Source organism: Lucilia cuprina, chromosome 4 (genome assembly GCF_022045245.1).
Source record: "Lucilia cuprina isolate Lc7/37 chromosome 4, ASM2204524v1, whole genome shotgun sequence".
NCBI lineage: Eukaryota > Metazoa > Arthropoda > Insecta > Diptera > Calliphoridae > Lucilia > Lucilia cuprina.
This window is the reverse complement of record NC_060952.1, coordinates 18,492,206-18,507,098: the sequence shown is the minus strand read 5'-3', so window position 1 is coordinate 18,507,098 and position 14,893 is coordinate 18,492,206. Positions and strand designations below refer to the sequence as shown.

The following is a 14,893-nucleotide window of genomic DNA, read 5'->3' as shown; positions in this document are numbered from 1 at the left end:
TTCAGTTCTAGTTCAGTTCTAGTTCAGTTCTAGTTCAGTTCTAGTTCAGTTCTAGTTCAGTTCTAGTTCAGTTCTAGTTCAGTTCTAGTACAGTTCTAGTTCAGTTTTGGTTTAAGTTTTTAAGTTCCAGTCTTGTTATTCAAAATTTTAAGTTATGAAATCAACTCAACATTTGGATTTTCTTTTAGATTTGACCTTTTAATTGTTTTCCCAAATTCCTAGCAGCCTGTCACTAATTAACTGCTGCAAAATTTATGCTAATATTAATCTAAATATTTTGTCATATATTCTTTTTTAAACGCACAACAAGACAAATACTTTGGTAATTTATAACAAAATCGAAAAAAACAAAACTACCTAAACATTAAACTGTCAAAAAAAACAACATTTTAATGTACACAGTAAAATCAAAATGAAAAAATCAAACTTAATCTGTCGAAATGTCTGAAAGAGCAATGTTCCAATTAACAAGCCCTAAAAACAACAAATCAAAGAAAATATCAAACTCTATAAACAACACTCAAAGTATAAACCTTGCTAAAAAAAACGAAACAAATAAATAAAAAAAACTTCAAAACACAAATAAACAATTTAACAAATTTTAAAATACAAACAACAAACAAAATTTTAGATTTTTTCACACAGTTAGCTTTTAGAACTGAATATAAAAAAATATTAAAGATTTTTTGTAAGAAACATTATTTTTCATATTCAACTATTGAATGAATATTAAAAGAATATATATAAAATAATATTAATACTTTTTTTGTTGTTAACTAATACAACAACAAAAACGTATAAAAATACTATAAGAGAAAAAAAATAAAAAGAATTATAACTAAACGATGGTCAACGTTTTAAACTAATGAAGATAATTTATTACAAGATGCCGTTTAATTAAACCCAGATAAGGTCTACTTGGCACAACCAACCAAAAGTATTGATCTTAAAGAACAACAAAAGAACAAATCATTCTAAAAAGATGAGTGGAAACCAGACCAAAAATAATAAAAAAGAAACTTCAGTGGAAATGAATTTTAACCTAAAAAATATACTGAAACTACTAAATGATGTTTAATTTTAAACTTCTATCCATTCCTCAACACAGCTACCTTAAATTTTATCTATATATAAGCATCTGTATCTGTGTGTTTGTATATTAGAGTATCCTTTTGTATAAACATTTCGGTTTTGTGTGAATTTCTTTAAACTGAGTTTAGTTGTATTACTTTTTTATTTCTTGGTTTGTATTGGTTTAGGGTCTGGGTTTAGAGTTTGTCAGACAATTTGTGAACGCGATGCATAATTTTTTTATGTTTTCTGTTTTGGTTTTTTTTAAGACTGTTGTTGATCAGTCAGTAGTTTTTTTGCTGCTGTTAATTTCCCATCATCAAAATCTTTGAAAAAAAGAGATCTTTTGAAAAAAAAAGAAGTCACAAGATTAAGCGTTAAGATCATCATCAAGATTTGATTTTTTATCTTTTCATTTATATTTTTGTTATTTTTAAGGAGTTAGTCCGTCAAAAACAAAAAAAGAAGAACCTTCAGTTTTAAATAATGAATACAAAACAGAAAAAAATTAAATTATTGGCTCATGCAAAATATTGTATGGTAGACAGAGAACTACTACCCAGGCTTTAAACTCAATTTGTTGGTGGCTGTTGTTTAATTTTTGTTTTATTGAACTCTACTTAATTGCATTTGTATTCCGGTATATGTCTGGGTCTGTTTATGATTCCATAAATGGTTAAAGGAATTTCATGTAGAGTTTTATTTTATTTTTGCTTTCCGTATATCTTCTTGGATAATTTGTTAAACAATTTTGTAGTTGTGTTATTGCTTAAATGAAATTTATCAGGTTTACAAATGGGGAATTTGAAAAATATTTACTTAAATTTTGTTCATATTTATTATTCTTATGTTTTTGATATTTTAGATTAATTAAGATTTATGTATTAGAAACACCATTCAAAGAAAATATATTTTCGAAAAAAAACGATCTGTTGTAGTTCAGTTCTAGTTCGTATTAGTTCAGTTCTAGTTCAGTTCTAGTTCAGTTCTAGTTCAGTTCTAGTTCAGTTCTAGTTCAGTTCTAGTTCAGTTCTAGTTCAGTTCTAGTTCAGTTCTAGTTCAGCTCTAGTTCAGTTCTAGTTCAGTTCTAGTTCAGTTCTAGTTCAGTTCTAGTTCAGTTCTAGTTCAGTTCTAGTTCAGTTCTAAGTCAGTTCTAGTTCAATTCTAGTTCTAGTTCAGTTCTAGTGCAGTTTTAGTTAAGATCTGTATTTCGCTAAAAGATAGACATCTCACGCAATTAAAAATTTATATACCAAAAGTATAGTGAAAGCCTTAAAAAATGGAGCAAAATGCTATAAATTACTGTTCTAAAATCTCGATCATACAATTTTTTACTATTATATCTATATATTTATAATACAATGAACAAAATAAAGAAAACATAACATCTGGCTCTTTTAATTTCTACATTTAATACTAATTTCTTAAAAGTTTCTTCTCTGGCCCATAAAACAATCTCAAGTGTGTCATAAAAATGTAATTTTATAATGAACATAAAATCATCTAAAAAACATTTGTTACCGTTATAATATGCAATTTCTTAACTACTTTTAAATTTCCTTTTTTTTTTGTAAGAAAAAAATCTTTATTTATAATTTCTAATCAAATTAGAACAGATTTATAGAAGAACATTAACAATACATTACGTCAATAATAAAGCGACCATCTAAGAAAGTAATAATGAATGAATGAGTCAACTGTTTTTTTTTTCAAACTTACAATCAATACTGTAGCAGAAAAAAGACACAAAGTAGAAATTTATAAGCCATAAAGATTTTGCCAAGTAATAATTTAACACACAAACATGCATAGAAAAAAAGTTTAAAGTAAAATTGTACACGTTTAGGAACACAGACACCAGAGTACACGAACTGGAAAAAAGCGAGCGGCTTAAAACACTTTGGTCATTTTAAATATCTACATAATTAACTGACACATTTTGCCACTTTACGCGCGTACAAAATTAACAACATTAATATTGTAGTCAACTCATAGATACTTCTTACACTCTTACATTTCTGTTCGTATGTTTTTTTACTAATTTGTATGTATTACAAACATTTCTTTGGTATTTTTTCTATCTATTCTGTGTAATTTTTAACTCTATCGCTTATATATATACTGTTTGTTGTAGTTCGTGTTTGGAAAAAAGGCAGAAAAATTTAATCCCACGATTTAAAATTAACTGAATTATGGACATTTAGTGGACAATTTTTTTCACCTCATTCAGACTACATGTGTTTGTAGATTTGTAAGAAAAAATGTTTTACATTATTAAGAGTATTCACAGTCTCTCTCTCTATAGTAACAAAAACTTCTAAAATTATTGTTCCTATTCTTTGTCGTATTTAGTAAGTTAAGTTTTTTGCTAAATATTTGAATACCCTTAATATTAAGCCTTTGGCATGCATTTTACTGTTGAAAAAGAGACAACTTATTATAATGGCTATAAAAAATTATTAAAGTTTATTTGTCATTAGTTAGTAAGTAGTATTAAACTTAGTAAGTATGACTATTAGACGGTAGTCTGGTTATTGTATTAAAGGTCTTTAAAGTTTTTATGTATACAGAAAAAATCTAAAAGAGAAAATAGCAGAACAAAAAATATGAAAAACTATTAAGTTAACAAAGTTAATGTTAAACATAAATTGTCTAGAAACGCATGGACACAAGTCCTGCGTTACTAAAGCACAGACAGTAGAGATTAAAAATAAGCATCTTCTGTTCTAGTTCAGTTTAAGTTCAGTTTAAGTTCAGTTCTAGTTCAGTTCTAGTTCAGTTCTAGTTCAATTCTAGTTCAGTTCTAGTTCAGTTCTAGTTCAGTTCTAGTTCAGTTCTAGTTCAGTTCTAGTTCAGTTCTAGTTCAGTTCTATTTCAGTTCTAGTTCAGTTCTAGTTCAGTTCTAGTTCAGTTCTAGTTCAGTTCTAGTTCAGTTCTAGTTCAGTTCTAGTTCAGTTGTAGTTCAGTTCTAGTTCAGTTCTAGTTCAGTTCTAGTTCAGTTCTAGTTCAGTTCAGTTCCAATAGTGCTATATATCCAATATATAGCACTATCTTAACTATTGAACATTTTTTATCCCATTATTACAATGTTGTAATTTTTTGCTCCAAAGTGTTTTTCTACATGATTTTGAGAATCTTTAAGTTTGTAGAATAATATTATTTTGTTGTTTGTATCTGGTAGTCCAGTGAGTACTCTACAGCTTAAGTATCTAAAGTGTTGAGAGTTGGTAAATAAATTTTCTTTTTTTTATAGGGATTTTAAAAGTTTCAATTATGCCTAATCATCGTGTTAGTTGGCATATTGTTGATTTTTTTTATTTCTTAAACTTGACTCAATGTATATTAAAGGCTGCCAACACCTTTTCAACACCGAAATTATGCCGACAAATTTTTTTGGTTTTTTACTTTATAGGTTTACAATTATAATAATTTTTTTCTCAGTATTACATGTTCAATTTATTTTAAATATTTTATATCTAATGAGATTTTTAAATTATTTCGTTACTGTTCAATACATTTTGATTTGAAAACACGGTTGGAGTTCTCATTTAATTAAATGGTTATTTTATTGTTGGAAATATATGTTTTTTTTTTAAATCAAAAACTTGTAGTCTAAAATTTGAATTAAAGTTTATGAAGTTTCGTTTGTTTGTATGATTGTTTTGTTTATAATTTATCATAAATCATGATTTCAATGAATGTTTAACAATTTTATGCTTAATTTTGCATAACTATGATTTGAAGCTCTTGTTGAATCAGTTTTTGTATAGTTTTTTTTTTTATTTTAAATTTATATTTTTTAATTAAAGTTTATAGAGCTTCTAATTAAAACTCTGCAGGCTCCTGTTTAGTTCACTATTATTCTCTTCTCTTTTACTTGGTCTGAATTTCTTTAAGGCTACAAGATTTACAATTTGTTGGCCCATTATATTTTATGGCTTCATTAATGTGTCTTAAAATGAAAGTCTAGAGTATAAAAAAGTTTAAATGAAGAAAAAAAAAATAAATAAAACAACTTTGTATTTGGTGGGAATTTTTTTCTGGTATTTTAAACAAATTATTAAATGATTTTAAAAGCTTAATCATAAGCAAATTTTTTGGCGTTTATATGATTAGTGTCGTTGATTAATGATTAACCATTTAAATATTAAGTTTTTTATTTAAAATAGCAAAATTTTTGCCAATAAATTAGTTAAAATGGGTGTTTTTTTTCTTAACAGATTATAATGTTTTATTGTTTAAAAAAGCATAAAATAATAATTTATTAAATTTTTATTTTGAAACAGCTTTTATGAAAGTTTGAAATAGTATTTATTGCTAAAGAAGAAATTTGTGACAAAAAATGTAAATGAAAGTTTTTGTATTGCTAGTGATTTTTTAACAAAATACAAAAGTTTTATGTAAGTTTTAAATTTTTTGTGATTAATTATCCAAAATTCCAAAAATTTTCAAGCTTATCATATGAAAGCTTTATATAAGCTTTCCATTTTTTAAACTTGTAGTTCTTTAAAAGCGCTTAGACTTTAAAATTGTGGTATATAAATAAAAGATTATAATAAGCTTTCAAAAGTCTTTTAATTTTTCATATACTTTTGATTGATCGTTAGTCTTTGCCAAGTACTATTATCTTGTTTTCCTAACGCTTTAAACAGGAAATCAATTTAGTACTAAGCTTTCTAAGTCTCCGTTTTTTTAGTTCACAAATTAATTTTTCCAACTGTCATTTAAAGTTTCAGCTCCATTATCATTATTATGATCATTATTTTTTTTTAAGTTTAAAAAGTATTTTAAACAATTTCTTCCTTTCATTTAATTTCAAACAACACAATCAAATTTCAAATTTTCTTAATATCTCCGCATTCATCGCTGGGGTAATTGTCTTAAAAATGCGACTGATAATTCGTTTCGATCGTTTTAAACGCATTTATCATTATTTTCAGTTAATTCAGTTAAATCACAAACGTAAATGAAAGAGTTTGAAGTAAGAAAATACACATAAATAATGATATCATGAGCTTTTCCTTCTGCAACACTTAACATATCAAATTAAACAACTTGAGACAATCCTAATTCCACTTGTTGAATGAGAAAGGAAAAAAAGAAGAAACCATCCTGGTCATATACATTTCTTTTTGTTCAAAACTTAAAACATCTCCTGGTTTTCATACACCTTCTGGTGAAACGTTTCTTATTATTTTTTTTGATGTACAAATGTTTCTCTCAATCGTTTTTACCACGATATCAAGAAGGTAAAAAGTTAAGAAATATAAGAAGTGAAAAAAACGAGGATGACAACTCATTAATGAGGCCGATGTCATGCAAATTCCAATGGTTTCAGTAAAGCGACATACTTCTTGTAGCTTCTTAACAAATACCAGCCAACCAACAAGCAAGCAAGCAATTCTTTCTTTCATCTCAACACAACTCAACTCAACATTTCAAACAGCCACCACAACAAAACATCTGCAACCAAAAACACCATCATCCTTAGCGTCATCATCATCATCTGTATCATTCTCATTGCCAATGGTTTTTTCTTTCCAGCTTCTTTTTGTAGTCATCATCATTGTTGCTGTTGTAGTAGTTGTTGTTGTATTGTAGTAGGTACAATCACATGGTCATCATTATTCCTGTAGCCGATTTGATATGTCCCATACGGAAAAAAACCTAAATAAAATAAACTACTAAAAAGACTTACATTCTTTTAGACGACATACTTAATTTGATAAAAATAAAATAAATAAATAAGAAACGATTGAGGTTTGGACAAAAAAAAAGAATTGCTCCCGCATAAGAATTGTTCCTGTGAAACAACATTTTATCGGCAACATAGTGATTTTTCTTTTAATACGGATCTGAATTTGACTTTATGTTATAACAACTAGATTTTAAAAAGGTTTTTTTTATTACCAATTCAATTGATTAGAAACTATTTTTAATAATTTTCGACTTTTCCCAGATTTAGACCAGGTTTTAGTTCAACTTAACAAATTAAACTTTTCCTTCTTCTTTTGTTTAAAATTAACATCTGTACTCTCAAGTATTTCACTTTTTCTACCACACGAAATGTCAACAACTGATATCAACATTAAAAACTTTTTTCGCGTTTTTTTGTTGTTGTTGTATTTGTCATCTTATATTCTTAGTTTTCACATGCACTTCTGCCTTTTTTTTTCATTACCAAACAAATCTCTGCTGGCCAGCCAGCCAACCATCCAACCTGTGATTATAGCAAAAACAAATAAAATATGTATGAATCCAATAGTCATTGGCCGATTGTCGTCATCATTATCATTATCAAGCACACATCAATGTCACAATACTCGTACACCGACTTTAATGACAATCAGCGCCTGAATACATTTTAAATGTTTCGCGTTGATGTTTTTCTTTGTGTGATTTCTATTCATTTTTTGTTTCTTCAGAATGTTTGAAGATGTTCTTTTAATATCCGTTTAAAGTTTTCGCTGTATGAGTACGGAAATTCAAGTTTGTTATTTGTTGTTTTGTGTTTACTGGTGCTTTAAAGAATTCTACTGTTTTTCCTTGGGAAGTTGAGGTACACATAGAGATTTTTTTTGTGAATTGCAGAGAAATTGTTGGTCCTTCGAAGTATATTAGTCCTCAATCCCCTTTCTCAAGAAGTTAGGGGTTCGAAAATGTCATTCCATTATCTAAATTATTTAAATTACAGTTTTTGGAAATTAAATTTTTTTGTTTAAATTGGTTTAAAATGTACCTGATTGTTTTTATGGTCCTACGAGCTTAAACATTTGTTTTAAATTTTTTCCAAAAGTTTTTATATTAATTTTGACATTTTATTTATTAAAAATCAAAGTAAACATTTTCCACTATTGTTGTACAGAACTACGAACTAAAGTAATCGTTAACTAGTTAGTTAGTTAGTCAGTTAGTTAATAAGTTAGTTAGTAAGTTAGTTAGTTAGTTAGCCAGTCAGTCAGTTAGATAGTTAGTTAGGTCAAGTTTTTCAATCACTGTTAGGGAACTGAGGCCCCTTTCTTCGTATAATGTACATCAATACTAATCATTTGAAAATAATTCCTATAGAGAAATGCTCCATGGGATACCCTGGTATATATACATCAGATCCGAAGAAATACACCAATGCCTCCGTCGGACATGTTATGCTCTCCTTTACCAGTGTTGCAAGGCATAATCAAACACACGACTTAAACACTAACCGACACAAAATCAGCTTCTAATTAACTTATTTTTTTCGGTTCTTTTCGACGTGTCTTTAAAATTCCATACACTGAGACATAAAAGAGAACAAAACACCAAATAATAGGCAGCACCGGACTGGATCTGTAATTTCTGTAAAAGGATTTAGTGTAGTAGTTGTTGTTGTTGCTGTTGATTAAATAGTATGTAACATTGGCAATTGTTGTCCATCTGTTTTACTCAAACGACGACTATATACGACTTGATAAACACACATCACATCACATTGTTTAGTTGTTTTTTTTTTTCATTTCATCATTTCATACTTATTGTCTTTGCCCAAACTGCTTTTGCAACATCTTCAGCATCATCAGCCGTGCGATTCGATTTTATACAACAAAGAATTAAGCAAAAAACTTACATACATGTCTCATGATGCATTCAATATAAAATCGTCTTCATTTGTGGGGATTGATCAATGTCTGTTTAATACGGACTTATTCGTTATAGAGATATACATAGTAATGGTAGTTGTTGTTGCTGGTATCCACCTCTTTTTAGTTTTTCTCTTACAGATTGTTTTTCTTATTTTTTTATAGATTTTGTTTTGTTTTTATCTTTTTTGTTGTTGTATGCCTTTTGTAACGGCCTTTAGTATTTTGTTGAAATTCAGAAATGTTTGAAGAAATGAAACTAAAAAAAATCGTTTATATTCCCAGATTCCCACCTGTGATGTGGTGATGATGATCATCATCAAAACATTTATACACACTAACACAAACCTGAATGATCGATCGAGCTCGATCAAGAAATGTTTGATGTTTTCATGTATTGAGACAATTTGTTTGTTGTATTTATACGAGTTTTTTTTTGGTTGAGGTATGAGTTGTATTTTTCATGATTTTGTTTTAATATATTTTGTTGCTCTGTATTTAATGTTTGTGTATTTGATTTTTGTTTTTCTTTTTATATAAATAAAAGTTAAATTTTCTTATAGATCAATCTTTATAGTTTTAGGTTTATTGAGCGTTTCTCAAACTTGAGCAGGCGATTTTTTTTTATAAATTTCGTGTGCGAGAGTTATTTGAAAAATTTATGCAAAGTTTGTTTCTGAAATTTTGAGAATCTGGAAAGTATTAAATATGAGATTTATTGAAAGATTTTTTGATAGATCTGTAAACATATAAAAACTTACTTTATGAATATTCGCGAACAACTTAAAAACTGTTAAAAAATTAAAGAATTTTTCAGAATATTATTTTAATTTAACCCTCGTATTTGTATTCTAAATTTTTTTGATGGGTTTTAAGTATTAATATCATAAACCAGTTTTTGTATATTTTATCGTATTTTCCTTTTCAGTTTTTTTAAGAAAAACTGATTTTTTTCAAATTAAGATTTTTCCCCTTAAGCTTAAGTGAATTCTAGTTTGCCACTAATACTATTTAGTTTACATAGTTAAAATTCTAAATTTTTTTATATCTGCCACATCCTTTTTGCTTAAGCAGTGTGCTCGTGCGCTGGCCTTTGGCCATAATAAAGTTGGTCTAAAAGTTAAAGTATTTTTTAATTCCACTTGTTGCAGGAATTAAATTTTCAGTTTTTATTAATGAATGTCATGTAACGAGTCACAAACACATCTCTTGAATACTTAGAACTATATGAATTATTATTACTATAACAACTAAACTATAAAATATTTTTAAACACAGACAATCATGTTAACTAGATAGAAAAAACCCAGCAAACATTTTGTATCTAAAGAGACAAAATATATGTAAAAATAAATTATTACACATTTTCTTTTTAGCAGTTTATTTTTTCAACAATGGTTTTTTAATGTTTATATTGTACAGCTCCTTGTTTAGTTTGCTGGGTTATTTCTGCAAATTTCCTAGTAATAAAGTAAAAATTTAACAGGATTGTCTTTGTCAGATATAAATACTCTAGGTAAAAGTTTCATTACATATATATATTTTTTTTGTTCTTTAGTTTTGAAATCTTAACAAAGTGTTTAGAACATCATACATCATGCATGAACATAAACGTTCCTGTTTAAGTTCGTGTGGCGTCATATTGAAACCATCTAGAATTTTATCTTACCCTTCTTCTCCTGTTTGAAGCTTAAATCAAATCAAAATTGTTATAAGAAAAATACTAGGCTTTTTTCATTTATAATTTATTTAAGCGCCTTTATTTCTTTTTAAATGCAGAAAACTAGTTTTTATTTATAAATTTATTTTGTGCGTAAACGATTTTTTTTCAGCGTAAATAAATGTGTTGTGACTTTTAATTTAGATTGCCTAGTATATATATATTTTTTTAATACTAAGAAAGCAATTAAACCTAGACCCATGATAGTACCTTCTCTTTTTTGTAAGAGTAAAATGTAAGTGCTTACGCTAAAAATTCGATTTTTTATTTTCCAAGGAAAACTATGGCATCAGCTGTCGTTAGTTTGACAGCTTTGAGAGAATAAAAGAAATAAAAGAGTTCAGAGAGATAATGTTGTTACTTAAGCCTATAGAGAATGTTAGATTAGTGTTTGTAAGCAGGAAATAAAGATTTAAGTTAAACATTACTGCAGGTTTCAGTTATTAATAGAAAACCAAATTCTTGGTAAAAGTTTGTTTAAAAATTTCTTTAAAAACAATTAAAACAAATTTTATATTTTTATTTCCTTTATACATATCTATATCGAGTTGCAATCTCTTGCATTAAACAATAGAAACCACATTTAAAATCTTTAGAAAAAAATCATAATTTTTAATTAAAATTGTTTATTTATTTAGCTGCACTATTTTAAGATTTTTTCTAATTTTCTTTCTTTTTTTCTTTTCAGATATCTGCCGCTGGTAATTTTGAATTAGAAATATTAGAAATTTCAAATACAAATAGTCACTTATTAAGTGGTTACTGTTGTGGTGTTCCTTTAGAGATAAGAAGTACAAAAACAACGGGTAAGTTAATTTTATATAGACCCTTCCTTTACCACAAGTGATAACAATATATAGGAAAACACACCTCCTTACAATATAATCCTACTGCTCCTTATATAAAGGAATTATAGAATCTAATCTAGTCTAATTCTACCGCAAAACTTCTGATATTTCGTTATTAGATAAGAAAGTTATTTTAAGTTTAGTCTTTAGTCTAGTCTAAAGACTTTTCTGTAGTCTAGTCTATAGACTTTTCTATAGTCTAGTCTATAAACTAGTCTATAGTCTAGTCTATAATCTAGTCTATAGTCTAGTCTATAGTCTAGTCTATAGTCTAGTCTATAGTCTAGTCTATAGTCTAGTCTATAGTCTAGTCTATAGTCTAGTCTATAGTCTAGTCCATAGTCTAGTCTATAGTCTAGTCTATAGTCTAGTCTATAGTCTAGTTTATAGTCTAGTCTATAGTCTAGTCTATAGTCTAGTCTATAGTCTACTATATAGTCTAGTCTATAGTTTATTCTATAGTCTAGTCTATAGTCTGGTCTATAGTATAATCTAGTATATTGTCAAGCATATAGTCTAGTCTTAATCTAAGTCTATAGACTAGTGTAATGCCCAAATTTGCGCAAATTTTTTAAATTTTGCGCAACTCTAGATTTCCATATCAATTAGTTCATACTTCATATGTCTTTTCAAATTTCGAGTAGAAATTGCATCTTGTATCACAATTTAATTTTCAAAGACGCAGATTTGCACAAATTGAGAGTATTTTTTTATCATCCGCCTTAATAATTATTTAATTTTCCATTTCAGGCTGTCCGCCTTGTTCTACAGCATTTCGTTTGTGCCTTAAAGAATATTCCGCCGTTGAACAGGGTACACCCAGTATATCGACAGGTTGTTCGTTCGGTAATACAACAACAACAATACTGGGTGGTTCCAGTTTTGTATTAAGTGATCCTGGTAGAGGGGCCATGGTACTGCCATTTACATTTCGATGGACGGTGAGTAAAACTAAATTTTTAATTTTAATTGATTCGAAAAGAGATTTAAAGAAAGCTTGCAAATTATGATTCAGAATATAGTAAAAATTAAATTGAGAGATGGGAATTTTATAATTATAAAATTTCTTGTGAGCTTAAAATTTAAATTTGAAGTTCTATAAATATATTTTAAACGTTATATATAAATACTAAAGCTTATTTAAGAAATCTGGAAAAAAGTAAAACATATTTAAAGTGAGTTATTTGTTATCTTAAATCAAACCAGAGTATGAGAGAGAGAGAGCAAGGGTTGAATATTATATATTTTGGCTCTATACAGATGATGTGCATGTGGATGATGGCATGTGCCACATTGTAGAATGTATTTTAAGTTTTTTTGTTTTGTATATAAAAGAAAAAACCTAAAACAAACTTTATTAAGCACATGCCAAAACCGCAAAATTTTGATAAGGACTTGTAAACATAATAAAGAAATATACATTATTTTTAACATATTGCGATTTTTTTTATATACAAAAAATCTTAAATTTGTTTCTATATATATATAAATTTACAATTTATACATTTATTAGGTCACTTTAAATAATTTCAAAATTTTATATAGAACTAAATATATATAACTACTGACCTATAAATGTAAAAATAACTTAAAAATTCTTAATGAATTTTTGATTTTTTTTTTTTTTCGTTAAAAGAATTTTAAACATTTTTTGTTATCCATTCTTAAATCATTAATCATCTATTTAGTAATTTTACCGGAATTTATCTATGATATAGTACCAAATATCTTTAACAATGCAAGGTCATCAATTTCTTCTAACAAATAAGTGTTGATTGCTTTTATGTTTTACCTAAACCCATCTATTTATTTTGATAGAAAGAACAATGAATGGTTGAAAACTCTTAACCAACACAAATCCAAAAAAAAAAACAAAATCATAGACTTAAATACTTTAAACAATAGTTGTACAAATTGTTGTTTATACTTTAAAACATTAAACAATTTATAATAAACTCTCTTACATATTTCGAACAACAGCAACAACCATTACATTGTTCAAACAATCCCGGCCGCAAAAACAGCCAGATTATGGTTGTTGGTTGGTTGGTTTCTGGAAATCTTTTATTCTATTTAATTTTTTTATCATTAATATTTTTTTCTGAATTTCTGTATTTACAAAACCTTATAACATATTTTCTAATATGTTTACATTTTTTAAGGGGATTTTTTTAATGTTTGTAGTAAAACACAATTAAATTTTTTTATAAGTACATATGATTTGTTAATAAAATAGAAACAGCAGGTTATTAATTTATATGGAAAATAAGATTTAAAGTGTTTGGAAAATTTTTACAAAAGAAGTTTAATTTAAAAATTTAACGGTAAATTTTGAAATTTTATTTTGTAATAAATTGGACAAAAATTTATATATTTTAAAGAAAATTTTATCAATTGTAAAAAGTTACAGTTTGATTTCAGTTATATTGCTCTCCAAACAGTCTCCTCTATTTGGTCTCCTCTATCTGAAAGTTCGCTTTTTAAATTTGTAATAAAGCTTTAAGTTTTATTACAAATAAAATTTTTGTTATCAATATAGCATTTAAAAGCTTTTAGTTGCTTCATTCTTAATACCCACAGCTAAAATAGCTTTAAGCTTTTAAATCAATTGAAAGCTTTTAGGAGTTTAATTTTCTTATACTTTTTAAAGTTTGATTTTTAACATAGAACTTTTTTTATTTCCTGAAAGGAAAAGTAAGCTTTATTTCAAACTAAATTTTCTTATCACAATATAGCTAAAATAGCTTTAAGCTTTTAAATCAATTAAAAGCTTTTAATATTCTTATACTTTTAAAGTTCGATTTTTAACATAGAACATTTTTTTTCATTTCCTGAAAAGAAAACTTTATTTTGTAATAAAAGCTACTTACTATAAAGCTTTTATTTTCGACAGTTTAAAAAAGAACTATATTTTCCGATAAAAAACACCAAAGTTGTGTTAAGCTTTTAAAGTAATATGGCAACTTTTAGATGAATTTTTTATAACAGCGTTTAAATCATTTAAAAGCTTTTATTTTCTTAACTTTTAAACTTTTCTCATAATAAGGAATTTGCTTTTGCAAGCTTTCATTTCCTAAAGTTTAATTAAAAAAATAGATTTTTACTTGCTATTAACTTTGATTTAAGTAATTTAAAAGCTTTTATGCAATTTCCTTAGAACTTTTCGTACTTTCTTTTAATATGCATATAAAAAATTAACGTATTTCTAAAGCTGCTGTAGAGCTTTTTTGTAATCAATGTAATAACTTTAAAATCTTTAAGCTTAATTTAATATTAATTCTAAAAGTTCGACTTCCTTCATCATTTCCTTAAAAGAATACAATTTTTAGACTTGATTGTTTAGCTTAAAGCTCACAAGCTGCTTTAAAGCTTTCATGTCCTAATATTTTATTACAAATTTGATTTTCAGTTTCTACTGATTATTAAAGAGCTTTTAATTTTATTTGCAGATAAACATAAATAATTTTAAAATAGTTTAGAGAACTTCAAACAATTTAAAAATGTTATTAAACTTTTTTTAATTTGGTACAAAGCTTTTCTTAAATTTATGAAATTCTTTGAGTTATTAGAAAAAGCTACTTTCAACTTAAGACTAGACATGATTTTATTTAAAACTGTTTCAAAATATTTACAAAATT

The 14,893-nt window shown here is 26.6% G+C and overlaps 1 protein-coding gene across 1 annotated transcript in view; it reads left to right on the top strand.

Annotated features, from left to right (window-relative positions):
• Positions 1-12,752, top strand: part of LOC111679668 (protein serrate-like) — a 16,152-nt gene extending 3,400 nt beyond the window's left edge. The window contains exons 2-3 of the mRNA XM_023441264.2: positions 11,096-11,213; positions 12,006-12,752. Coding sequence (XP_023297032.2) covers positions 11,096-11,213; positions 12,006-12,265 — 378 coding nt within the window. The 3' untranslated portion in view covers positions 12,266-12,752. The remainder of the gene's footprint in view (positions 1-11,095; positions 11,214-12,005) is intronic.
• Positions 12,753-14,893: the final 2,141 nt, after the last annotated feature.